The 24,084-nt window shown below is 61.4% G+C and overlaps 10 protein-coding genes across 10 annotated transcripts; 4 read left to right on the top strand and 6 right to left on the bottom strand.

Moving 5' to 3' along the window:
• Positions 1 to 1,029: 1,029 nt before the first annotated feature.
• BXZ73DRAFT_73918 (uncharacterized protein) lies at positions 1,030 to 2,552 on the top strand (the record flags this gene model as incomplete). The annotated part of the gene is made up of 4 exons (XM_048021956.1): positions 1,030 to 1,177; positions 1,248 to 1,618; positions 1,678 to 2,349; positions 2,373 to 2,552. The coding sequence occupies 4 exons, from the start codon at positions 1,030 to 1,032 to the stop codon at positions 2,550 to 2,552; spliced, it is 1,371 nt and encodes a 456-aa protein (XP_047882751.1).
• Positions 2,553 to 5,564: 3,012 nt separating this feature from the next.
• On the bottom strand, positions 5,565 to 6,760 carry BXZ73DRAFT_96882 (phosphatidylinositol N-acetylglucosaminyltransferase; the record flags this gene model as incomplete). Its single annotated transcript, XM_048027193.1, has 6 exons — positions 5,565 to 5,631; positions 5,685 to 5,851; positions 5,904 to 6,051; positions 6,117 to 6,303; positions 6,364 to 6,591; positions 6,652 to 6,760. The coding sequence occupies 6 exons, from the start codon at positions 6,758 to 6,760 to the stop codon at positions 5,565 to 5,567; spliced, it is 906 nt and encodes a 301-aa protein (XP_047882750.1).
• A 1,373-nt stretch (positions 6,761 to 8,133) lies between these two features.
• BXZ73DRAFT_87299 (uncharacterized protein) lies at positions 8,134 to 9,055 on the bottom strand (the record flags this gene model as incomplete). Its single annotated transcript, XM_048024508.1, has 5 exons — positions 8,134 to 8,232; positions 8,278 to 8,456; positions 8,591 to 8,782; positions 8,877 to 8,928; positions 8,987 to 9,055. 5 exons carry the CDS (start codon positions 9,053 to 9,055, stop codon positions 8,134 to 8,136), a joined length of 591 nt encoding a protein of 196 aa, XP_047882749.1.
• A 203-nt stretch (positions 9,056 to 9,258) lies between these two features.
• Positions 9,259 to 10,856, top strand: BXZ73DRAFT_39096 (actin-like protein; the record flags this gene model as incomplete). The annotated part of the gene is made up of 9 exons (XM_048018310.1): positions 9,259 to 9,312; positions 9,388 to 9,452; positions 9,512 to 9,710; positions 9,768 to 9,892; positions 9,952 to 10,074; positions 10,127 to 10,316; positions 10,376 to 10,550; positions 10,603 to 10,742; positions 10,791 to 10,856. 9 exons carry the CDS (start codon positions 9,259 to 9,261, stop codon positions 10,854 to 10,856), a joined length of 1,137 nt encoding a protein of 378 aa, XP_047882748.1.
• A 291-nt stretch (positions 10,857 to 11,147) lies between these two features.
• BXZ73DRAFT_87297 (40S ribosomal protein S24) lies at positions 11,148 to 11,903 on the bottom strand (the record flags this gene model as incomplete). The annotated part of the gene is made up of 4 exons (XM_048024507.1): positions 11,148 to 11,201; positions 11,261 to 11,332; positions 11,399 to 11,683; positions 11,901 to 11,903. The coding sequence occupies 4 exons, from the start codon at positions 11,901 to 11,903 to the stop codon at positions 11,148 to 11,150; spliced, it is 414 nt and encodes a 137-aa protein (XP_047882747.1).
• Positions 11,904 to 12,245: 342 nt separating this feature from the next.
• BXZ73DRAFT_96878 (uncharacterized protein) lies at positions 12,246 to 13,123 on the top strand (the record flags this gene model as incomplete). The annotated part of the gene is made up of 5 exons (XM_048027192.1): positions 12,246 to 12,296; positions 12,356 to 12,635; positions 12,724 to 12,774; positions 12,842 to 12,968; positions 13,027 to 13,123. 5 exons carry the CDS (start codon positions 12,246 to 12,248, stop codon positions 13,121 to 13,123), a joined length of 606 nt encoding a protein of 201 aa, XP_047882746.1.
• Positions 13,124 to 13,394: 271 nt separating this feature from the next.
• On the bottom strand, positions 13,395 to 14,260 carry BXZ73DRAFT_73914 (uncharacterized protein; the record flags this gene model as incomplete). Its single annotated transcript, XM_048021955.1, has 3 exons — positions 13,395 to 13,558; positions 13,617 to 13,877; positions 13,936 to 14,260. The coding sequence occupies 3 exons, from the start codon at positions 14,258 to 14,260 to the stop codon at positions 13,395 to 13,397; spliced, it is 750 nt and encodes a 249-aa protein (XP_047882745.1).
• A 1,129-nt stretch (positions 14,261 to 15,389) lies between these two features.
• On the bottom strand, positions 15,390 to 16,651 carry BXZ73DRAFT_96876 (uncharacterized protein; the record flags this gene model as incomplete). Its single annotated transcript, XM_048027191.1, has 5 exons — positions 15,390 to 15,451; positions 15,546 to 16,090; positions 16,156 to 16,338; positions 16,398 to 16,475; positions 16,533 to 16,651. The coding sequence occupies 5 exons, from the start codon at positions 16,649 to 16,651 to the stop codon at positions 15,390 to 15,392; spliced, it is 987 nt and encodes a 328-aa protein (XP_047882744.1).
• Positions 16,652 to 18,526: 1,875 nt separating this feature from the next.
• On the bottom strand, positions 18,527 to 20,870 carry BXZ73DRAFT_40010 (ARM repeat-containing protein; the record flags this gene model as incomplete). The annotated part of the gene is made up of 8 exons (XM_048018494.1): positions 18,527 to 18,799; positions 18,894 to 19,231; positions 19,298 to 19,543; positions 19,597 to 19,711; positions 19,777 to 20,013; positions 20,127 to 20,375; positions 20,484 to 20,780; positions 20,844 to 20,870. The coding sequence occupies 8 exons, from the start codon at positions 20,868 to 20,870 to the stop codon at positions 18,527 to 18,529; spliced, it is 1,782 nt and encodes a 593-aa protein (XP_047882743.1).
• Positions 20,871 to 23,025: 2,155 nt separating this feature from the next.
• Positions 23,026 to 24,065, top strand: BXZ73DRAFT_39690 (galactose mutarotase-like protein; the record flags this gene model as incomplete). Its single annotated transcript, XM_048018432.1, has 4 exons — positions 23,026 to 23,073; positions 23,126 to 23,408; positions 23,462 to 23,912; positions 23,963 to 24,065. 4 exons carry the CDS (start codon positions 23,026 to 23,028, stop codon positions 24,063 to 24,065), a joined length of 885 nt encoding a protein of 294 aa, XP_047882742.1.
• Positions 24,066 to 24,084: the final 19 nt, after the last annotated feature.

The following is a 24,084-nucleotide window of genomic DNA, read 5'->3' as shown; positions in this document are numbered from 1 at the left end:
GGGGCTCGCCCCTGCAGCCGGGTCGCGGAGGGGAAATGGGCTTGGCTGAGGGGCTGGGGCACAAGCGGGGATGGGGACGAGATGCTGTAAACAATTGACCGAACCGGCGGCGGGAGGCGGAGGTGATCAGAACCTGGAGAAAGCACAGCGGCGGACAAACAAGGGACAGAAGCCCCCATCACCCGAACTTTCCGGGGCTCTGGGCGAGAGCGGGCGCGATGGGGCGTGGCGAGAGCTGTGCTCGGCGGGGCAGGTGGTCTCATTGGTGCGGCGGGGGTGAGCCTGAGAGAGCGCGAGATGCGGGGTTGGCTGGATGGTGGCTTGACGAGGCCGTGGGCGCTGGAGATGCTCTCCGTGCGAAGCGAGAAGGACGCCGGCGGGGGGCGCGCCGGACAATGGCTGCGTACTATATCTGATTCTGGGCTGCAGCTGTTGGCAGGCGGCTGCTGGATCCGTGTGCTGGCGAGAGAGCGCAGACCGGGTCACGCACGCGGGGCAGGGCAGGTGTGCGCTCAAGCTGTGGGCGCAGGCCGGGGACCGATCGCGCAGGGCGGGACACGTGGGCGAGGCGGGCGCCTCGGGAGACAGACGGGCGCCCTGGAGGCGCGCGGAGGCAGATGTGGCAGGGCGTCCGTGCGGGCGGGCCGGGGCTGCCCTAATCTCATCCCGGGCGATCGGGCCTGGGGCCCTGGGCAGCAGGCAGAAATGCGGATTAGGCTCTGGATCGTCCGAGCGGCTCCCGGGCCCTCCGCCGGCCTCCGCTGCGCCCCGCAGAGAGGGCGCCGGGGGGGCGGCCGGCAACGGCGCCTGCCCACCGGTGCCCCGGGCAAGAAATTAATAGACGAGGATGGCCGGCGTCGTGTGCCGGCTCGCGCTCGCCCGCCCTGCTCGCTCATCCGAGTCCCAAGCGCGTTATTTCTCCCTCGCTCGCATCCCCTGCTCCCGCCACCCGCCCGCTCTCTTCTCCTCCGCCGCCCGTCCCGCCCTCCCTCTCTCCCTCCCTCCCTCCCTCCCTCCGCCCCGCGCACCATGCCCCCGTCCCCCGAGCCTAAGCTCAACTCAGACGACAGCACCTCCCGTCTCTCCGACGCTGCCCTCAGGAAGAAGAAGAACGCCGATGCTCAGGCCGCCTTCCGCGCTCGCCGCGCGAACTACATCGCGACACTCGAGGAGACAGGTCCGCTCGAGCTCGCCTCCCGCTATCCCGCTCCCCGCTGATCCCCCTCGCGCCCTTCCCCCGCATACAGTCACCAACCTAGAGGCTGTCGTCCTCGAGCTCCAGGAGTCTGTGCGCAAAAACCAGAGCGCTCTCCAGGAGGCTCGCCAGGAGAACAGCCGGCTCAAGTCCGAGCTTCAGAACAAGGATAAGATGCTCCGTATGTACGAGCAGACCCGCAAAATCGACTGCGACCCCCAGGACGAGTACCCCATGCCTTCCTATGCTCCCGCGCGCACCCCTCCCCTCACCATGCCCTCTATGCAACCCGGCGCGACCAACGGCTTCTCCGACGACCCCATGCGCTACCCCTCGGCCAGCCATACCTCGAGCTCGATGAACGGCTCCTACCACAATCCGAGCGGACAGGACTACTCACAGCGCTCCCCGGCGCTTGGATATGTGCCCATGGCAACGTTGGCTCAGATTCGCGGGCCATGGACGCACACAACCGGATGCAGCGCTATGAGCCCTACACGCCCTACCCCATCGACACTTCCGCGCGCGATGGCGGCTGGGTCGGCCACTCGGCAACGACCGTCAGCGACGGCTCCATGGACAGCAGCTCCGCGACGCACTCGCCCACATTCGTCGAGTCGCCCACGCTCACCGCATCCGAGATTCAGTACCAATCCCGCTACGGCGTCATGGAGGACCAGAAGGTTCCCATCACCCCGCTCGCGACGTCCCCGTACATGTTCGCTCCATCCCGCTCGTTATCTCCCGCAGCCTCAACGCCTTCCTCCGCCTCCTCCACATCGCTCGCCCCCAACTCCTACGCCTTCACTTTTCCTGAAGGCTCCGCCATCGCCGACCGCCCCGAATTTTACGGTCGCCGTCCCCAGAACCCCCCAGAACTCACCCTTCATGGCGGCACTGCCGACGTCACCGCGATTCTCCGTATGAGTGGGCGCGGCGGCACTGCGCCCACGTCGGAACGCCCGGTTCAGGCGCCCTCACCCTACACGCGCGGTGACAACGGTTCGGGCGAGCGCGAGTCCGACGGCGAGTCCTCCTCATACACCTACTCGTCCCACTCGCGCACCCGTACGCGCACCACCAGCTCTGCGTCCGCCGTGTCCGTCGCCGCGTCACGCGCATCGCGCTCCCCTTCGCCGGACCTGCGCCGATTTGTGGAACGCTTGCGGTGATCAAGGCACAAGCGTTCGGGGCTCTCCGTCGCACGCGCGGCCGTTCGAAGAAGACGAGCGAAGGGGCTGCGAAGGCGGCGGTGGAGGCCCTGGCCGCCCGTGGCATCGGCGTGGGCGGCGACAGGCTCGGCAACCCCGCCAAGCGTCCACGGCTGCACGACGGGGACGGCGATTTACGGATCTAGTGCGACGGCGGGCGCGTCGGGCGGGAGCCGCACGCCTCGACTCTACAGATACGCCCGGATGCGGAGTCGGAGACTACCGCCGTCATCGCTGGGCGAAGGGGCTGAGCCTCCGCGATTGCGATTGGGTCTGCGCCCAGGCCTTGCACACCGGGGGACGCCGCGGACGGGCGGGTCCCGGGCTTCGGGTTTGTGGGTTCGACGGCGGGGTGCTTTATTCACGACCGTGGTGGACGCGGACGCGGAGCACGGACCGGACCACGCGATGTCTGGTTGGAGATAAAGGCGATGGCACGACGCGGACGAAGACGAGGACGAGGGGCGATTAGGAGAAGACGACACCACACGCGCGTACGCTCACGCATTGACTCGCAAGCTTGCAATCCCACCCTCCTTTGCCCTGCTATCACGCCCAACGCACAGAACAAGAAATTGAATTGAACGGAGTATGAGAATCGGAACATGCAACATGTAGAGGCCTCCCACACACCATATGTACCAACAGCTCGAACAGCATCGCCATTTCCATCGCCAGCACCCTCGCGCACCCTTTACCCGGTCCCGGCTCTCGCTCTTGCCACTGCTCTAATTCCCTCGTTTCCCCCGCCTGCTGGTTGCTCTCTGACTTGATTGCTTTGGGACTCTGTAGACGTCTGCTCGTTCCTACTTTCGTCACTGCCTCTGCCCTGCTACACGTCGCGCTTGGATATGGATTTTTACTGGTCCACGCTCTGTTCTACTACCATTGTCACATCAGATACCGCTTTCCCTGCGCACGTCCCATGCACACCCACAGTCATTGGTTCGTTACTTATTGCTCTCTCTTTTATCCCCTCGACCACCTTCTATCCTCTATCACACACGGCCTCGTACACTTCACTGTAGGATAGTATTGCTGTAATATAGCACTTGCGCTTGCTTTGCATGTAAATATAGCCGCTATCGTCCACCACATGCTTCCGCCGCCGCCATCGCCGCCGTGTCCCCACCGAGCGCACGCATTGCCCTCGCCAGCCGCAACACACGGGCGCGGGCGTCCGCTCCTCCGCACCGAGCCCGAGCTCGCGCCGGGAATCTCCTCGCCCTTCCGCCTTCTGCGAGTTAATGATCGACGGTGCCCGCACCATCCGCGTCGGAGGAGACAGCCCAGACGGACCCCATACACGTCCCTCGAGCGCGACCAAGCCGCGAACGACCGGCCCAATCCACTTCTTCCCCTTCCCCGCAGCGTCCCCGGCTCCGTCCGGGCCTCCGCGGCGTCGAGTGGTGGTGGCCCCCGCCTGCCCCGCTGCCGTCGCCTCGACTGCGCGGCGCCGTGCCGCCCCGGGCAGCGCGCCAGCCAGCCCGAGCCTAGCCCCATCCTCCCTCTCTGCACCGCGCGTTTGGGGCCCACCCCGGAAACGACGAGCGACGTCGGACGGGCGGGCTCCAAGCCACCAGGCGCGCGCGCGCGCGATAAGTGCGTGCTCGCACGGCCGGGACGGGCTCCGTGAGGGGGGAAGGGGGGCGTCGCGCCGAAGATAGCCAGAAGAATCCCCTGCGGCGGGTACCTGCTGGGTCCCGTTCAGAGCCTGCTCTCGAGCCGGAGCGGACGCGAGTGCCACGCGTTTCGCGCGCGACGTCGTCGTCGCCGTCGGGCCGCGGGTGGCCAGATGAGCTGTGCATGTCGTTGACTGGTGACTCGTGGGCGGGGGGCCTGGCCGGCCCAGGGGCGTTTTGCCTTCACGCTTTTCGCTTTCTGCTCGCGAGCTCGTCGGAACGGCGCGTTTCCCGGGCGCGTCGCCGCCGCACGCAGGGCCCGGGCCGGCCTCAGGCTCGCGGCGCGCGGGCGCCGTGCAGCGTGGTCGCATGGCCGCCCACGAGGAGATGGTTTTGTGGAGGGGTGAGTGATTGAGGGAAGGCTGGAGGCGCAGGTGTCCGGTGGATGTGTGGCGCGCTAGCCGTGGCACGGGCGGGATCGCGGACCCACTGGAGGGCGGCAGCTCGGACTTTGCGCGTCCACCGGCCCCGCAGGCAGTCCGAATGGAGGCCGTTCGGGCGTCGTCCTTGCTCGGCCGAACGTACGGACGAGGGCGACTGTGAGCACGTCGAGCCCAGCGCCAGCCCCCGACCCCCAGGCGCGCGGCCTTTCAATCTCTCATCAAGATCCGTCCCAGGTTCCAACATCAAGACCGTCTCTCCCGCCGCGCCGTGCGCGTTACAATCGACCGCAGCGCGCACGGCTACCGACGGGCGCGCGGCGGGATCACGGAGCGAGCCCACCCCGCGCGCGCGATGCGGTGGCAGCCTGTGGGATGTGGGGGCCCGTCGCCGCGATGGGTGCGCTCGGCTAGCCGATAATCGCAGATGCCACCCCTGCGCCCCATCTCCCAGGGCCGGCCTGGACTAGAGCACTAGACTGCGCGAAGGCTGGGGCGCAAGTCCGCGGAGTCGCCGCAGGGCGGGCGCAGGTCCGCGAGCCCCGACCCCCAGCGAGCGACGTCGACCGCGTCGGCCGTGGTGGACGCGTCCGCCCCACGCCGTCGACGATCGGGCGGCGTGAACACATCGCCCGCACTCGCCCACGTTCATTTCTCCGCGCCGGCATCAGGGCAGAGGGACGCCAGGTTCGAGCCCGTGGGACGACCGGACGCGCTCGGCTACGGCCCAATGGAACGCTAGGCTCCTTCGAGAACACGCGCTCGGGGACTTGGCGAACACCGTCCACGGCGGAGCGGCCGGCGGTCGTTCGCGGACGGCCGTGCCAGCGGTGACGCTCGACCAACACGCTAAAAACACCGAGCTAGGCGTTCTCCATTGTCTCCACCCTGGTGGGTATCCGGGCGTCCACAAGGTCCGGGCGATGGCCTAGGTTCAAGATGGTCTACACAGGAACGTTTGCCTGACCACACCAAACCCCGAACGGCGAGCGGCGAGTCGGCAGAGATGCGATTGGCCCTCGTGCTCCGCTCTACATGGATCCCCGGAAATGACCACACAGGATAGCCTAGAAGTAGCCGATCCGCGCGCGCAGAGTCAACGCGAGAGCGAGAGCCGTCGATTGACCTTAGGCACGGCTGGGTCCCAGTCGCCTCGAATTTCACTAAACACATGTTAGCTGCTTCGGGAGATAGAGGGCTATGACGCAACACGCACTTCTTGTACCGCTGCGCCCAGACGAGGACGCCTGGCGCAATGAACGTGGCGAACAGGAAGCAGACCACGTAGATCCGGGCTGCGGTGCGTGATAGCGACTGCGTGAGGAGAACCGCGAGCGCGGACATGAGCAGCGTGAGGACGACCTGCAGTGTCTTCGCGCTGACCTGGGGCGAGCAAACGTTTAGTTATCGCACCAATCGAGAGTACGCGACCGACCTGCATGCGGCGGCGTAGCATAGGGAACAACGCGAACGATTGGACCGAGAACAAGATCAGCCCAAACACAGACAAATCGTCCGGTAATCGCGAAGCCAGTACAACCGAGGACGAGATGGCAGCGTTCATTGACAGCACCGAGGTAAGCCTTGGAACGAGAAGCGTCCGGAGTTAGATCCCGACTCCGGTGTCTTCTCACGCAAAACGGCGTACCTCTCGCGCTGCTGGCTTCTGGGTCTCATCGCAGTATAATCGGCCAGAAGCGCGTTCAGGATAAACAGACATGCCGACAGAGCCCAAATCGAGTCCGAGGATGTTGCAGCGGTCAAAGTCTTTAGGACCGGAGAGAGGGACATGAGGGCGAGGAAAACGAGGATAGAGGCTTTGACTGCCTTCGCCCCTGAGCAACCGCTGCGGTTAGATATCTAGCACACCATCCGATTTGGGGGAGTGGACGAACTGTTCGTGTTCCGAGTCTCTCTGTCTAGCACGGCCCATTCAAGCAGCTCCCACGCGATGTACCCCACCAGGAAGACTCCGGAGGATATCCATATGAGGGCGCGTGGATCCAGCAACCGCTGTTGTAGCCGAACGAAGATTGCGATGACGACGAAGATGCTGGCAAGGTGCTGACTTATGGGGCATGAGAGGAGCACGAGGTGCCAATAGGTGTAGGGTTTGAAGTTTGCTGCGAAGCAAAGCCGATTGAGATCACTGGAGGAGCGACGCGTTTACCCTAACCACTCACGATTCTTGCTCAAAGACTTGAGAAAGGACTTGGGGACATAGTTATCGGGGTATGGCTTCTTCTTCCACAAGACACGCTCCCACTCTTCCTCCCATGACTCCGTGTACATTCATGGGACAGTGAGGAGCACCCAAGGCAGCGTCCAGCGGTGGTGCTGGCCGTCCCGAGGGCTGGGCTGATTACGGCCGGGCAGGCGGTTTGGGCGAGGACTGGATGGATGGAGACAAGTGGCAAGGATGGCCGGCCCTGCGCTGCCAGCGCCTCCACAGGGCGCGCGTCTGGCGTCTGATAGGCGTCTAGACCGACCAACGCCGAAATGAAGCTTCGTCAATATTAATCTCACTCTTTCCCTAACCACCGCTCTGTTTTTCCGAGCCGAGTGGAAGCCATATTTGCGACGTTTATACAGCCAGACACCGACCAGCTTCAGACGTGCACATGCAGTCCGCGAGGCTGTCTGTGTGCACTGTGCAGCAGACGCTTTGCATGCACCGTTCGTCCATAGAGTACAGATGTCCGTCAGGAGTCCCATGCGGCCAACGGCGACCTGGTAGGTATGGCTAGTCCACAACGTGTGTGGGTCTCTCAGTGCAGGCTCCTCCGTTATCATCCAACTTCCGAGCGCAGACGGCAGTCCGTCTGCCCCGCCAATGGCCATTCTCCCGAACGGGCGGCGTTCAGTCCCACTGCAGGATGCGCGGTGTCGTAAGCCCAGGTCCCCGGTCGCCCCGCCCTGCACCTTGCACTCACCACGAGTCGCTCTGGCGCCGCGGGCTCCGGCGTGCGCGTAGCCGTCTTCTGCGCCTCCAGCTTCGCCGCGAGTCTCCCCGCCTGAGGGTTCGAAGGCTTCACCCCTCGAGCCTGAGCCTGGATTGAGAACAGGGGAAGTCGTCAACATTCGCCGAACACCAGATGCCAGGGACACAGATGAACGGCACGGACGTCTTTCTGCCGTCGCTCTGCGGCTTCCGCGGCGGCCCTTCGAGGGTCGGCGGGCCGGGAGCCCTGTAGGGACCCTCCCGCAGCGCCTGCGGGGGCGGCCCCCAGGACTTCGTGTCCGCCAGTGACGGTTCCAGACTTGGAGCACAGAGAACCCATGGGAGGGTGATGAGAGTCTATGCGAACCTGGAAAGATGCAACATGCCAAGGCGTTCCGGATGCGTAGCGGTGCCGAGGCGCAAGGCACTCCGCACTTGCCTGAGATGGACACCAATCTATGCAACTTCTATGCATCACTTCTTCCGCGGCTTGTCTGAGCGCGGCAGTACGATTTGCAGCTGCCCATCCCGCGACACGAGGGCAGCACGAGTACGTTTCAAGATCAACACGTCCGTACGATCCACCAGGCAAACTCGGCGCCCATGCAATGACGCCGAGAGCTGTGCCTTCGAAAGACCGCTGAATTAGTACAGAATGGATGCGCTACTAAAATACAAATGTCGGACGCTATGCGTCCGGACGACGTCCTCACGAGGATGCGTGTCAGGGATTTGGAGGCGAATCAGCAACGGTCTCGTATGTGCCCCTTCCGTCCCTCGTAAACCCTCTCGTCGCGCCAAGACGGATGTCCTCGGGTCGTCTCTGAGGGATCCATGCCTGGGCGGGACAGCAAACTCAATTGTTTACCGACAGCGGACGCGCGTGAACAGCACTCACCTCCCACCACCTCCTGCTCGCGCTCCACGCCACGCCCGCGTCGAACCCTGCCTTGACCATCCGACCCTTGATCCCCGCCCCAAGCAGGAGGCCGAACACAGTCAGCAGGAACAGCGTCACGACGAGCTGGTCGCGCGGCGAGTCCCTCTCTGCATTCCCGGCGCAGCGATCGTCCGCGCGGAGACCGGCGAGCCCGAGCGCACGGACGCGAGAGAAGGAAGACGGAGGGAAGGGACGAGTGAGCACCCCCGCACACCACACGCGGTCAGGGACTGGGACGCACGGAAACAACGAGCCTCGATGTCGCCCTCCTTGCCCGTCGCGGTGTCCGGGTTCGTGTCCCCGATGGACGCCCCCGCGCACTTGGCGAGGTTCTGGTTGAGGCACCACTGCTTCGTGCACGACAGGCACGGCTTGCTCGGGTCGTCCGGGCTGGACATGGGCAGGATCGTGTAGTTCGTCCCGAAGCAGATGCCTGCGGGCGGGCGCGCATGCACGCGTGGAGATAAGCGTAAGCGTGCGTTCCCTTCACTGGTGCGAGCGCGGACGGGACGGGGGAGGGTGCTCACATTTACAGAAGTTCGTGGCCTCCCACTTGCCGAGCGCAGCGTAGACGGATGGCTGCGCCCGCGGACGTCAGCGGACCTTCCCTGGCGCATGGACATGCGATTCCGCTCACTGTGTAGAGGAGGAGGAGGAAGAGCCAACACAAGACCGAGCTTGCGCGGGCGGACGCTGTCTGAGCCATGGTCGCGGTGCTGGGCAGAGAAGCGCGAGCAACGCGCGTCTGTCACCGTTCCTCTCTGGCCATCGACCGCCAACGCCCCTCTGGGTCCCCTCGCTCCTTCTGCTCCCCGCTCTCCCGACGCGACCGATAGCCTACTGTTTCATTCCGTTAATCTTGCCGATAGCTTACGACCGCGACCTAGAGGCGAAGATCGGTAGCTCGCGATGGCGACCGAATTCGAGGACGTACTCACCAACCAGCCTGTGGTAATCGACAATGTTCGTCCCTCTCCTCGTGCGCCGGTGTAATTCTCCCTAGTGTATCGTGTATTGAAGCCTGACTGAACGCTGCAGGGCTCCGGGACGATCAAGGCCGGGTTCGCAGGCCAGGACCATCCAAAGTGCTTCTTTCCGTCTTTGTGCGTACACGCCGTTGCATGACGCGTCCCGCCCCGTGTTAACGTCCGCCTGCTGCCAGTGTCGGGCGGCCAAAACATGTGCGCGTCATGGCCGGCGCGCTGGAGGGCGACGTGTTCATCGGGCGCAAGGCGCAAGAGGCCCGCGGACTGCTCAAGATCAAGTACCCGATGGAGCACGGGATCGTGACCGACTGGGACGACATGGAGCGGATATGGAGCTGGGTGTATGCGGAGGAGCTGGGGACGTTGAGCGAAGAGGTACGTCGCGCGTTCTTGTCCGGTGCTTGGACGAGAGACGAAGCGTGAGGGATATAGCATCCGGTTCTGCTCACAGAAGCCCCGCTGAACCCGCGTCATAACCGCGACGTCGCGGCCCAAATCTTCTTCGACACGTTCAACGTTCCCGCTCTGTATATCTCCGTTCAAGCTGTATTGTCATTGTGAGTAGACCTGTGGCTATGTCTCGCCCTCGACCGCTGAAACCATCGCGGACTGGCAGATATTCTTCCGGCCGGACAACGGGGATTGTCCTGGACTCAGGTGATGGCGTAACACACGCGGTTCCCGTTTTCGAGGGATTCTCGATGCCGCACGCTATCAGGAGAGTAGATGTTGCAGGAAGGTAAGCACGATCTCAGATTGCTGGAGTGCTTCGCCATAACCGTACGTATTAGGGACGTCACCGATCACCTGCAGCTACTGCTCAGGAAGTCCGGACACCACCTACACACCACGGCAGAACGTGAGGTTGTGCGCACAATCAAGGAGAAGTGCTGTTACGTCGCGCTCAATCCGGTCAAGGAGGAGAAAGATGCCATGGGACGCAGCGAAGATTTCCGGTTACCCGATGGAAACACCGTCCAGGTATGAGACTTTGTTCACTAGGACTATGCGCGTCTCTCACACAAGATTTGCGTCAACAGCTCGGCCCAGAGCGGTTCCGCGCACCGGAGATCCTATTCAACCCCGAGCTCATTGGACAAGAATACGCCGGTGTGCACCAAGTTGTTGTGGACTCGATCAACCGAGTGGACATGGACCTGAGGAAGAGTCTTTTCTCGAACATCGTCCTCAGCGGTGGCAGCACGCTCTGTCGTGGTACGTATACGTGACGTCTTGGCGCGAAGTCCTGATTGACATCGCGGAACAGGATTCGGAGACCGTTTACTAAACGAGGTTAAGAAAGTAGCGTTGAAGGATATCAAGATCAAGATCTATGCACCTCCTGAACGCAAGTACTCGACATGGATTGGTGGTTCGATTTTGGCTGGTCTGAACACATTCAAGAAGGTGAGTCGGATTTTCCTTGACTCGTAACTTTTGCTTATGCAAGAACAGATGTGGGTATCCGCGGAGGAGTATCAGGAGGACCCAGACATCATTCACAAGAAATTGGGTTTCTGAACGTGCTCTTCACTCTACTTACACTCATCACTGGTTGTTCGTCGGTAGGCCATATCCTTTTGTCGCTGTGATACCCGACTGTAGTGTGCACTCCTAATGCTATCTCGGACATCAATCTCATACAGATTGCACAACATGAATAGTCCGCATGCGCATAGTGTTCATGAGCATTAGACAACAGGGGAAGCGGGCATAAGTGATAGGATACAGCTGCAAAGAACTTTTGCGATGTGCGAGTGTGCATGATGTGCAATGCGATAGAGCCCGAGGATAATACAATGCGCCCGACCCTTACTTGCCCTTCTTCGCGGGCTCGGAGGCCTTGGACTTTTTGGTACCCCGGAGCTATATGCAACAATGGATGAGCTGCCAAGGTCGCAAGACCCGCAAGCAATGAAACAGACCTTCTTCGCACGGTTCTTGCGCTCCTTGCGAAGCTTGCGGTTGGTCTTCGGTGGTGCAACCATGAGGCCAGACTGACATACGTTCAGGCTCATGAGTTACATCGTCCGCAACGAGATATGCAAGCACGGAAGACGCACCCGAATCAACCGGTACTTGGGCTCGAACTTCCGCTGTGACGCCTCATCGTCATAGATCAGGCCGAAGCCCGTGCTCCGTCCACCACCAAAGACAGTCTTGAAGCCAAAAGTGACAACGCGGTCCTTGTCCGTCTTGTAGGTGGCGGCGAGGCGCTCGGAGAGCTCCGCCTTGGAGACGTTCGCGCGGCTCGGGTGGAGGACGTCAAGGACGAACTGGCGGCGGGCCAGCAGGCGGTTGGTGATAAACTTGCGGGTGCGGATTGTGACCGGTGCTGAGTTGTCGGCCTGCACACGCACGCGCAGCGAGTACCGGGAGTGTTCAGAATGCGAGCGGGGAAGGGGAAGAGGTCGTCAGACGATCTGCCTTCACTGGTGGACCGAGCTGCCATAGGTACATCCAGATGCCAAATCGTCCATCCATCCCATTCCGCCGCTCGTACGCCCATTCCACCATGCCAAACGGTCTGCCAGACATCCGGCAGTACGATGGAGAGAGACTCACCATGGTTACTTGCCGGCTTTTGGGTCCTTTACCTTGATGTCGTTCGGCGTTGAGAAATCGCCAGTGCGCCTGCCAGTTGTGCTGACCAAACAGGGCAATACACGCGGGCCCGTCGGGCGAGCGTGAGCGCCATTGCAAATACCCGCAAATACCACCGGTGGCGGACTGGGCGCCTGCACTCCGGTCCGTCTCCAACCAGCTGCTGTGCGAAGCCACTCCAGAGTCGGGTGTAAGGAGGCCGCACTGCGCACCCCCCTCCTCGACTGCGCCAACCTCCATCGTTGTCGTATTTATTCCTCCTCTACCGCCTACCCGCACCCTGCGCTCGCGCCGCCACCGCCCACGATGAGCATGAGCAGCAACAACCGCTCGAATTTCGCCTCCTTCGCGGCCTACGTGAGTCTTCAGCATCTTGTCGCCGCATGGCCTCACTGTCTAGGCCTCCCTCCGCGCAGACCCCACCGCCAGACGATCCCTCGCACGCCTCGCCGCCCCCGCACGCCTCGACCTCGCGCGCGTGGTTCCCCTCGGGTGGGGCCCCACCCTCCGGTGGCCTCGCGCAGCCGACGTCCTACCAGTCCGGCGGGATCCCGACGTTCAACACCTCGCAGGCGGGCGGGCTCGGCGCCGTCGAGGATGCAGACGCGGAGAACTCGACGAGCATGTGGGAGACCCGGCACGGCTGGCGCGTCGACCTCCTCGCCGCCTCGGCGTACCTGCTGGGTCCCATCTCCGGTGCGTGCTCCCTGGCCCCTGCCTTCTCGGGAGAGCATCCCCCTTTCGTCGCCCTTGGCCCACGTCTGACGTGCGTGCGTGTGTGCAGCGTTCATCATCCTTGTGACGGAGACCTACAACGACTTCGTGCGTTTCCATGGTGCGTCATCCTCTCCTTGATATGTGTGCTATCAAAACACTCCCCTCACCTCCCTCACTCTTCGCAGCGTACCAGTCGGCCCTCCTGACGACGCCTCTGGTCATTCTCCGCATCCTCGCATCCCTCCTGCAATTCGCTCCGTTCCTCCGCACCGTTTTCACTTTCCTGATAATCGTACCGTCGCTCTACATGGCGTAAGTGGTCCTTGTATGCACCAGCGAGTCTTAGCCGCTAACTCCTCATCTCGCACAGATGGCAAGCATATATCGATGCATCTCGTAATGGCCTAGTACGCTTTCAGATACCCTTTATCGGTCCGCTTGCAGAACGATGGGTCTACGAAGAGTGACCGTATGTTCGTAAATACGGCTTGCCTGCTGTGCATCGCTTTCATCAATGTACGATTTTTCCGAGAACGTCTGCTCTTGCGAAAACAATGGTTCTGAACGGTGGCTCTTGGTGTGCGTACCCTCGTCCCCAACTATCCATACAATCGCTCGTTGCTTATGGTGCCATATGACCTGCTTTATTGCTACAGAAGAGTGTGTGGACCAGCCGTCTAGTGATGTACAGATACAAACGCGAGCCCGCTCAAGAGCCGTTACACCGACATGCAGTGTTCAGAGAAGCACGCCTTCGCACTTCCAGTCAAATTCGCACCCGGTGTTCGTCGCTTTGCCAATCAGTGCCAGGACGGTAGGCTTCAGCTCGTTGATCAGCTGATCGAGAACGTCCTCCAGCAGGTCCAAGACGTCGATGAGGATGCACTTGATTTGGAAGACCACTGTTGCGGTTCGTTAAGGTCGACGCCCAAGGAGCGCAGCGCAGGGAGCCCAACTCACCAGGTTCCAAAGTCGAGCCCAAGATCGGGATGTTGCCGACGAGCTCGTCGATGTACTTCAAGGTGTCCTTGAGCGAGTTCACCAGGTCCTTGATCGCCGTCTCCAGCTCGTTGTTCTTGTCGTAGAAGCCCAGGCCCTTGTCGGTCTCGATCAGGCTCTGGAGGGACAGCAGCCCGGTCTGGAAGGACGAGATCGAGGCGACCGCGTTGTCGCGGAAGATGGGGTCGTTGCCCTCGGCGGCGGACCGCCCGGCGAGGCCGCCTGCGCGGTGGTCAGCTCACGGTCGTCCCGAGCACAGAGCGGGCCCAAGCACACGCACTGATGATCGTCATCTGCTCGGTCAACGAGCTGAGGATCGCGACCGACCGGCTGTGGACGTCGTGAGAGGCGGCGGACGAGGCGCGGCGGGCGACGGGCATGGCAGCGGTGTTTGCGTTTTGGGGGGCGGACACGACGTCCGTCTGCGGCACAGCCGCGGCGGAGGTGAACAGGCCGGGGTTCTTCGCGGCGTAGTCTGCGAAGCGCATGGGAGGGGCGGCGATGGGTAGGGCAAGGGCGCCGAGAGGAGTCGACGAGGGACCGAGAGTGGAGACCAGGGCGGCAGCCTGAAGACCGAGGACGACGGCGCGGGTGAAGGTGGGCATGTTGAACTTGAACGCGAGCGCGAGGGGGTTAGGTTGTTGAGTAAGAGCCGGGATCAACCAGAGTAGGAGACTTGGGGACGCGACTTGCGCGGAAGGGCGACCAGAGAGTCGTAGAGTAGAAACCAGCGGGACGTGGGCGACCAGGAGCGCGAGCGTAGAGGGAAAGACGGGACGGGGGCCCCTCGCCCTCCTTCGCGTTCTTTATACTTCACATTTTCCTCGGCGGGCTCGACGCCGGACACAACCTTAGTTCTCTCTGGCGTGCATCCGCGATTGGCTGCCCGGCGCTCGCGTGCAAGGTTCGAACCCATCACGTGCCGCGATTTTCGGTACAGCCACGCACCCGAACTGTGCGGGTCAATTTCCTTCTTCCAATGCGGACGACGCCATGTCTCCTAGCAACGGCGTTAATGAATTCGTACAGCACACACGGCAAAAGGCAAACACAAAATGAAAGCGCAGGCGCATACATTGGGACGATCAAGCCCTTCCAAAAGCCCAAACAACAAAAACCCGAAGGGAACTACGGAGACGAGTTCACGCCCAGGGGCAAATGTCCAGCAGAGTGAAAGTACATATATGCGGAGTCGCGTACGTCTTGTCGCGATCGCGACATAGGTAATCTACCAGCCTTCACTAGGGTACACCGTGGTACCGTAGCCGACAAGACGAGTCTGTAAAGGGTCCTCCCCACCGCCCTCCGAATCCGAGCGTGCGAAAGCATGAAGACCAAGATAAATAAACAAGAGGGGCGTAATCGTGTGGGGAGACGTGCGCGCAGACCGCAGCCCCCGCGGGCGGGGCGCGCTCAGCCGGCATGGTGGGAGAAGAACAGCGCGGAGCCATCCGCTGCGTGCGAGCGAGGCGGAAGAATGTGCGAATGAAATAAATGGTGCGCGGCGCTCGGGCGTGATGGCTCGTGTAGAGTCCGGGGCAAGTGTCCAACTGATGATACGTGAGCGAAGGGCAGTGTCTGGGTGCCGAGTCCGCCGACTCTTGGGTCAAAGCAGGGAGCGTAGCAGGGTAATGAATGGACGTTCTTCATGTTCGGAACTGGGAAGCCCAGCCAGGGCCGCAGCACGGAAGACGTGCGCGACGCAAGGCAGACTTGGGGGACGCTGGGAAGCGTTTAGACCTTGACGCAGGTCTTGTTGTCGACCGACTTGAGGAAGCCGCTCGCACAGGTCAAGACTAGATAGGCGCGGAGTCAGCAAGCATTGCCGGCGATCGCAGCGGACGTTCGCTGCGTGATGGACAGATAGATGGGCCAGAAACAGATGCTCACCAACACACTCGCCCGCGCGGCAGCCCACATTCTTGGAGCCGGTGATGGCGGTGCAGTCCTCGCCAGCGCCGACCGACGCGCAGCCGCCGCACGACTCGAGGTCCGAGCTGGTGTCCACGCACTCGAAGTTGTCCGAGAGGCCGGTGGTCGAGGTGAGACACGCCTCCATGCCGGCCGGGCACACGCTCGTGGAGCGGGCCTTGTGCGACCGCTTCCAGCCACCCTTGTGGCCGTTGCCGGAGTTGCCCCAGCCGTAGCCGGAGTTGCCAGTGTTGCCCCAGCCGTAGCCACCGTTACCGGAGCTCGGGGTCTTCGAGGGAGTGGCCGGCTTGGTGGACGTCGTGGTGTGGGGGTTGCAGCAGAAGGAACCGGAGTTCCAGCCCCAGCCGTTGCCACACTGCGGGGGAGGTTGGTCGGGGTGGTGGGGGACACAGCAGCCCTTGCCGTGGTTCCACTCCCAGTTGGACGGGCAGTCAGTGCCAGAGGGGGGCGAGGGCGGGTTCGGGCTACCACCGTGGGGCAGGCAGCAGGACTTGCTGCCCCAGCTACGGGAGCGAGCAGGTGCGCGGTCAGTCGGGATCGACGCAGGGCGGGCGAGAGGGTTACGTACTACCACTGGCCAGAACCGCAGGTGCTCGAAGTGGTGGCGGGGGGCGCGGAGGTGGTGTGGACCGAAGTGGTCTTGACCGAGGTGGTAGGGTGGGCGGTGGTCTTCACAGTAGTCGAAGCGGCGGGCGTGCAGCAGCTCTTGCCCGAGTTCCAACCCCAGCCGGACGAGCAGGAGGGGGTCGAACTGGAGGGGGAGTCTTCGGCACACAGCAGTCCTTGCTCTGGCTCCACTCCCAAGAGGACGGGCAAGACGAGCCCTTCGGCGGGCTCGGGGGTTTGGAAGAACCCCCGTGGGGGAGACAGCAGTCCTTGTCACCCCAGCTGCGTAGCGGTCAGCGCCTCGAGTTTCGGAACCGAAAGGGCGTTCGGAGCACTCACTAGAACTCGTTGCTCTTGCAGGAGGATGAGGAACCGGAGTTGCCCCAGCCAGAGTTGCTGGTGGCGAGGGCGAGCGGGAGCGCGGCAGCGACGACGAGGAGACGGGCAAAGAGCGTCATTTTCAAAGATCGTGGGGCCCCAAGGCAGACGGGGAAGGGAGGACGGTGGGATGGGGAGGAACAAACAGGCTAGGGAAACAAGGCGGGCAGGGGGGAGGGTTTTATACCGCGGCCGATCGGAAGGTTCCTCGAGAATCAGCAACTGTTCTGTTCACACACATTCTAGTAGAGAGGGACTGATATCATCTGCACCTTCCAGGCGGCCATCAATATCCGCCACGGACAACCGTGCTGTTGGCAAGCGTCCACTGCGTGAACCCGTCAGATGGCACCGGCGCCTGCGCGAGGGGCCTGGTCGCCGGCAGCCACTAGCTCGCAGCGCAGGGCTTACCGACCGTGGCTGAAGGAAGGGGCGGGCGCAGGAGGTGTTTCGCGCCGCGTCCAGCGCGTAGGGGCACGCTTGTGTGCGTTGCGGCCCGCGCGCGTACGGCATGTGCCTGGCATGCCGACCAGAGAAGGGTCCAGCGGTCCACGCCACGGCCGAAGCGGAGAAGAAGTCCAGCTGGAAATCCGGATCTGACGCGCGAAATGAGCGCGCTCGGGCGCGTGTCGGACGCCAGGGTTTGTTGCGAGCACGATCTCGTCAGCGGTCAACACAGGGCAGGGTGGCGACTGGTGGCGGCGGCCCACCTGAGGCCTGAGGACTGGTTGCGAGGCGCATCGGGGTATCAAAGGGCGAGAGAGATGTGTCGGAGGAGAGATCGCAGTGGGATCCATGCCACCGCCGACGAGGCTGGGCACGCCACGGTCTCTGCAATTAATGCGCCGTCGGGGCCTGCAATGGTCTGTCGGACGACCAGGGCGGGTCACGACGGGCAACGGCCCAGCTTCGGAGCTCGAAAACGCGTAGAAAAAGCCTGTCAAAGGTGTCTTTTCTGCCGCTTTTGTGCGCGTGTGAAAAAGGCACTAAATGGGCAATTTTTCCGGATGCTTTACGGGGTGCCGAAAACGATCGATAAAGAGACCTTTGGTACCCATTCCAATAACGCGCGTTACTTATCATTCGTACTCACTTGTTTGTTACTCACATACTATACACGTTCTATTGCCTTTACAATGAATTCTATTGTCTTTGTTCTGAGCACAGTATTCTGTCGTGCCAAAACATTCTTCCAAAACGTCACCTTTCAGGATACTCTACGACACACACAAACTTGACATAAAAATTCGCCTTTCCCACCCTTTTTCTCCCCTGGAAAAATACCTGCCGGAAATGACACCTTTGACAGGCTTTTTCTACGCCTTTCCGGGCTCCGAAGCTGAGCCGTTGCCCGTCGTGGGTGCAGAGGTTGCCAAGTCGTCGGGGAGGACAAGCAGCCGCCCCGGGCGACAACAATGCATGTCCAGACGCCCGTCGGGCCTCGTGCACGCTGTCCACACAACAGACAACACCCCGAAACCGATCCAAGTCGTCTTGCTCTCGTCTTGTTCCCTGCGGCTGCCACTGTCGTCGACGTTGGGCTCGCCGACTGGGCCTCCGAACGCGCGCCCACCCTGCCGCGAAAGGTGGGCGCCGTCATCCGCGTACCTCGCCCCCTGCCCCATTCAGCGCGCTACCCACGGCTCTCTCCGGGGTTGACTTATCAGAATTGGAGGGAAAACCATTGCGCCTATATTTACATTTCTTGCCAGTCATCACGGACATCAAAACGGAAGGAAGAAGCGGGAGCTTGACGCGAGGGGAAATCGCGACTGTCTGATGTGCCCGTCAGGATCCTCTTCCCTCCCCGCCCCGACCCTTCCGCGCCTCCGCCGCACCGTACCAGTCTCCGTCAGCGTCAGCGTGCGTCCCCTCGCGGGTGAAGGCCGCGTCCGCGACCCTCTTGGTCCGCGTTAGAGCCTCCCGTGCACGTCCTCCACCAGTCCGCCAGCGCCTCAGGCTTCTAGCGCATGTGCCTTGCCGAGCGCTCGCGACGCGAAGAACCGCACATCCGCGTCCGTATCGTTCTTGAGGGCCTCCAGCACCGGGGCCACCTTTTGCTGCACCAGCTGCGAGCCCTCCGGCGTGTCCCCAAACGCGGTCGCCACGCTCTCCAGTGCTTTGGCAACGTTGAAGCGGATGTTCGGGATCGGGTCGCTCGCGAGCTGCACCAAAGTGTCCAGGACGGTCTCCTGCACGACCTCGAGCGTCAACGAGGGTGCGATCGTCTGTCAAATCCATCAATCAGTCACGGTCCATGACGGGAGGTCCATACCCTGCGCCAAAATCGCGAGGCTATGACGTGTTCCGGCCCCTTCTTACCATGATCGCTTGCACGGTCGTCATCCTGTAGAGGTAGTTGGGATGCTGGCCCATCCCGACCACCTTCGGGACAATTTGCTCCTTCGACCATTCCACCCCAAACACCTCCGTGAGCTTCTTGAGATTGACCGCCGCCGCCTCCCGGATGCTGTAGACGTTATCTCCGAGCCACGACATACACAGATTCCCGAGCGACTCGTCGAAGAACGGCTTGCCGAGCTGCGTCGCGAGCAGCGGGATGTACTCGATGATCGCTTGGCGCACGCGCCATGACTTGTCTTCTGCCAACTCGACAATCGCAGGGAGCAGACTGTCCGACAGAAGTTCGATGCCAATCTCTGCGGACACTCGGCGTTAGCTCGCCAGCCCGAAACAGTGGAGTGTATGGGACAGCCTTTGCGTACCGGAGTTGACTTGTTCCAGCTTCGAGATGATGTTGAGCCGCACCTCTGGGAACTCATCTTTGAGCACATGAAGGAATAGAGGCAGCAGATGCTCGATGGTCGCATCTTTGCCCAGGAGCGGCGCGAGCCCACTGATCTGGTTGGCGAGAGCGGCGCGCACATGCTGGGACAAATCCTGGCACAGGTCGCGCACGCAAGGTACGATGCGAGCGAGCACGACCTCCTTCTCGAGCAGCTTGGAGAACCCTGCGGCATGGTTGAGCGATTCTCCAAGCTGACACCTGCCGCACACAACGTACCTGGGACCTGCCCCGCGGCCGCCGTGCGCACCTCCGCCTCGTTGTCCTTGAGCAGCTGGACGAAGTGCCCGATGAGCTCCTCTCGGACAAGCTCCTGCCCGACCACCTCCGCAAGCTGTTCCAGGAACGCGCCACTCAGCCTCAAACGCTGCTCCGACGCACGTGGTGGGCGCCACGCACCTCGTTGAAGTGGCTCGCAGCCATGTATCGCACGCGCCAGCTCTTGTCCGTCATCGTCTGCCGGATCTGCTTCAGGAGCTGTTCCTTGACCTCCGCCGGGGACAGCTGCTGTGCGATCGCGATCAGGTCCTCGACGGTGAGGAGTCGGACCGAGTCCTGGTCGTCTGCTTGCAGCTTCCGGTACATCGCGAGACCGTCGCTGAGAACCTGCGCCTTCGAGTACTTCTTCGCCAGGGGCTATATGCGGGGATAGGGCAGATCGCGCGCAATCAGCATGGAGTCCCGAGGCGTCATGGAAAAGAGCATGCGTGGAAGGGGCGGGGACAATAGGAATGGAAGGGAGTACGCACAGCGAGCCATTTTGCTGCCGCACGACGGACCATGGGGGTGTCATCTGCGGCGAGAGATGCGAACGCGCGGCGAAGGTCGTCTTGGATGGAAACAGGAACCTTGTCGTAGACGGGGGCATAGAGTGCGCAAGCCGAGGTGCGGGACGTGAACCATTCTCCTCGCGATAGTCGTTGTACGAGGGGAATGTAATATTGTTCGATCTGTTGCTGGCTGAGGATGGCTGCAACCTTGGTGATGGACTCTGCTGCCTATCGTGCATCGGGTGAGGATGTGGTCCATGGGACGGAAGGACAGGCAGAAAACGACGGAAACAAGGGGTGGATAAAACGGGCGCGACGATGCGTTGCACGACGTACCTTGTCCCGAACTAAGGTCTCCTCGACCGCAGACAGGTTCTCCAACGGACCCAACAACACATGCGCATGCTCAGGGCCCCCGATGTACTCCTCGAAAGTCCGCCCCAGTTCCTCCGCAAGAGCGAGGAGAACCTCGTCTTCGTCGTCGACCGAGTCTTGCAAAAAGGGTATCAGTTCATCGCGCGCGCGGTCAGGACCCAACGCGAGTGCAATGGTCGAAATGCGGTGGATGGCATTCAGGCGCAGTTGGACGTCCTCCGACCGGAGCTCATCCATGAGAATAGCAATCGGGGCAATCTGGTCATATAAGCAAGAACGTGATGAGCTTCAGCGGGGACGGGAAGACGGCAGTAGGCGGACATCATCTAGAGATGTATTGGGGTCCATGATATGGCTAGTTGTCTTGCTCTAGTGAGAGAGAGCGGCGTTACTATCTTCGTCGACGGCCGTGAGCGTATGCAGGATAGTGCGCAGAACTGCGGTGCGAGAGAAACGCGGGTCGAGGTAGTGGGGAAGGAGCGAATGCTACCAATCGCGCGCCCATGCCCATGTTTGGTGCCGCGCTGCAGACTGCCTCGTGCGACCTGTGCCGCGGGCGCCTCTTTCATTTTTTGATGTACCACCTTTCTAAACAGGGATGGCTACACCGTCGGGCTTGGCTAGCAACAACACGGCAGGTTCAAATCATGCATTTCGACGAGCTACAGATACAATAGCTACAGCCCAATCGCGAATTTCTACAGCACGAAGCCACAGCAAACGCGACTGAGAGCAAAGCCTTCGCGAAGAAGGTAGGGTTTTCAAAAATTGTGCAGCACGGGCTAAGCACGAAGCATAGCCCAAGTGTTGACTCTTCTGTCCAAGCTGCCACAGGTTCTCTTCTAGAAACCCGTGCGTTGATGAGGCCTAGGGTTGATGGCGGTGACTACAACAACGTTAGCTAGCAGAGTAGGAAGGAGATGCTGGATACTTACTTCTTGATGTGGCGGCGCTTATCCATAGGTGGGAGACGGGAACGAAGAAACGACACCGAAGACGACCGTAGCGCCTTGATCATGGGCGATGCCCGCACGCCTGTACTCCTGAGGTCGTGGGCTCGATCTGCAGTCCGTAGACAGTCTCTGGATCCTTTGACCATACAAGAACGCCTCCGGAAACACCGGGGCCGATCGCCGAATGTGTTCGCGATCTACTGACGACGTCCGCCAGGAAATGAGGGTGCTTGACCCTATCGTGTCGACGAGGTTGACAACCTGTGACTAGCCGAGCCTGTCGCCCGCTATCGCTGCGCGTGGATCCGCTAGCGTCTACGACGTTCTGAGTCGATCGTGCGTGTTGTGACGTGAACGTGGACGTGTACCACCGCTTGTTGCGGGGTCTTCGGCTTTTCCAGCCCGAACCGCTTCGGACCGTGCTGGTGCCAGGCTTCGTGCAACCGCGAGGACGGCGAAAGATGACTCGATGTCGATCCTCGTGCGTCCAGCGTCGAAGCCGACCAGTGTCCGAGTTCGGTTGTCCATCGGGCTTCCTAGGCCATTTTCCCAAGGCGCTCCAAGAGAGGAGCGCAAAGCCTTCGATAGACGCACGAAGCGACCTCGTGGGGCTACGAAGGATTGGCAAAGTGGGCGACAGAGATCGTATTGCGTCGTGCGACCGTACACTGCTTTCGCTCGAGCGACGTGACGTGCCGTTGCACCGGAATAAGCCCGTGGCTGAGAGGAGCAGCATTGTCCTTTGCGAAGCGACGGGTTCCCCATTCGTCCGTATATACGCGGTCTGCAACAAAGCCTCTGCAAAGCTCGGTAGGTCAAAGACATAAACAGGAAGTCGACTCCATTTGCCTATCTCTGCGTGGCCGTACGTCTCGCGGCCCCCATGACAGGGACCGAGGGTGCCGAAAATGGTGCGAGAACCACCTCGTACACCCGGCTCGAAACAACCACGCTCGCGACTTGTGTGTACGCAATCCAGCACGAGTGCGGCCATGTCCATGAGGAGCTGTCTCGAATCGAGGGCGTAGCGTCATCGGGAGGAAGAAACAAGACCACAAGCCTGGCGGAGTAACCTTGCCATACTGGCAAGAATAGCGTAAGGACGATGCCGCGAAAACCGGAGCAAACTTGGAAGAAGGCGGAGAAGTGCGTCTGGAATGGCCGAGGCTCAAGCGGGACGACTCTTGCGCAACAGAAGGTGGTGGAGAAAGAGCATGGGGCTGCAAGGGAGGGGAAGCGGCACGGAGGGGGCAGGGCAGAGGGAAGGGAGCAGAACCAAGTCGAGGCTGCGGCCAGGCTGCCGGAAAGCAGTCGCACTTTTGTAGTAAGGCGGGCGTGCTTCAGGGCAGGCGCGCCTATCGTGAAACCCGAGTCACGCGAGGCGGTGACCAGTGCTGTGTCACACTGCGTCACCGCCTGTCGGCGTCCATGGATTGCCGGCGGACGATCGGACCGGGCACACAGGCCGGGAAAGCCGTTGCAGGGCGACCGCTCCCAGCCCCTCCAGGCTCTCTATCCTCCACCCCGACGACGACGACACCCACCTCAGCATGCCGGCCAACATCAAACGCGATCGAATCATTCTCAGTCACCCCTCCGTATGGCCAATCCTACCTCACCCAATCAGTACTAACGCCCATTGTTTCCCAGGGGTCCTCTGCGGAGATTCTGTTGTACGGAGCAACTGTGATCTCCTGGAAATCGATTGGGCCGGACGACAGCACACCGAGTGAACGTCTCTTTGTTTCTGGCAAGGCCGCTACGGATGGGAGCAAGCCCGTTCGAGGAGGCATCCCCGTAGTCTATCCCTGCTTTGGTGCCCCTACACACCCCGATCACATGAAACTTCCCCAGCATGGATACCTGCGCAACAATGTTTGGCAATTCGACGGCATTCCTATGGACAACGAGGCAGGCGTGACGCTGAGGCTCAGTGGGTCGCCATCCTCATCATGGCTCGACACTCAGCTCACCCTCAGCTGTTAGCAATGGCGCCTAATGCGGCCATGAAGGAGCAGTACTCCTACCCAGTCAGGCTTCAATACGTGGTTACCCTTGCCCCCCACCAGCTCAGCACGGACCTTCATGTGAAGAATGTCGCATCCAGCGACTCCTCCCCTATGGAGTTCCAGGCGCTTTTCCACAATTACTTCCGATGTGTTGCCAACGATGCGCTCGTCTATCCTCTCAAAGGTCTTTCTTACCTCGACAAGACGGAAGCCACTCCTGAGCTCCGCAGCTCTACCAAGCTAGAACTTCGCGACGGCGTCGATGTGAAGAAGTTCACCGATTCTGTATACCTGGACGGACCGAAAAGGTACACGCTCAGGTGGCCAGGCGGAGAGATCGACATCAACACCAACCTCAACGACGTCGTCGTCTGGAATCCGCAGCAAGAGGCGGGCTCCAAGATCGGCGACATGGAAGATGGCGGATGGTTAGTAGAATCATCGCGTTCACATGTCTGTAGCTAATGTGATATTCTAGGGACAAGTATGTTTGTGTGGAGCCAGGTACTGTTCGTGGATTCATCACGCTTCCTCCCGGAGAGAACTACATCTGCCGCCAAACGTTGACCGTCAAAGTGTGACGTTCCGGGTCCGAATGAA

Source organism: Epithele typhae (assembly GCF_022376455.1).
Source record: "Epithele typhae strain CBS 203.58 chromosome Unknown BXZ73scaffold_3, whole genome shotgun sequence".
NCBI classification, from domain to species: domain Eukaryota; kingdom Fungi; phylum Basidiomycota; class Agaricomycetes; order Polyporales; family Epitheliaceae; genus Epithele; species Epithele typhae.
The sequence above is the reverse complement of the archived record's forward strand: the minus strand, read 5'-3'. Positions and strand labels throughout refer to the sequence as shown.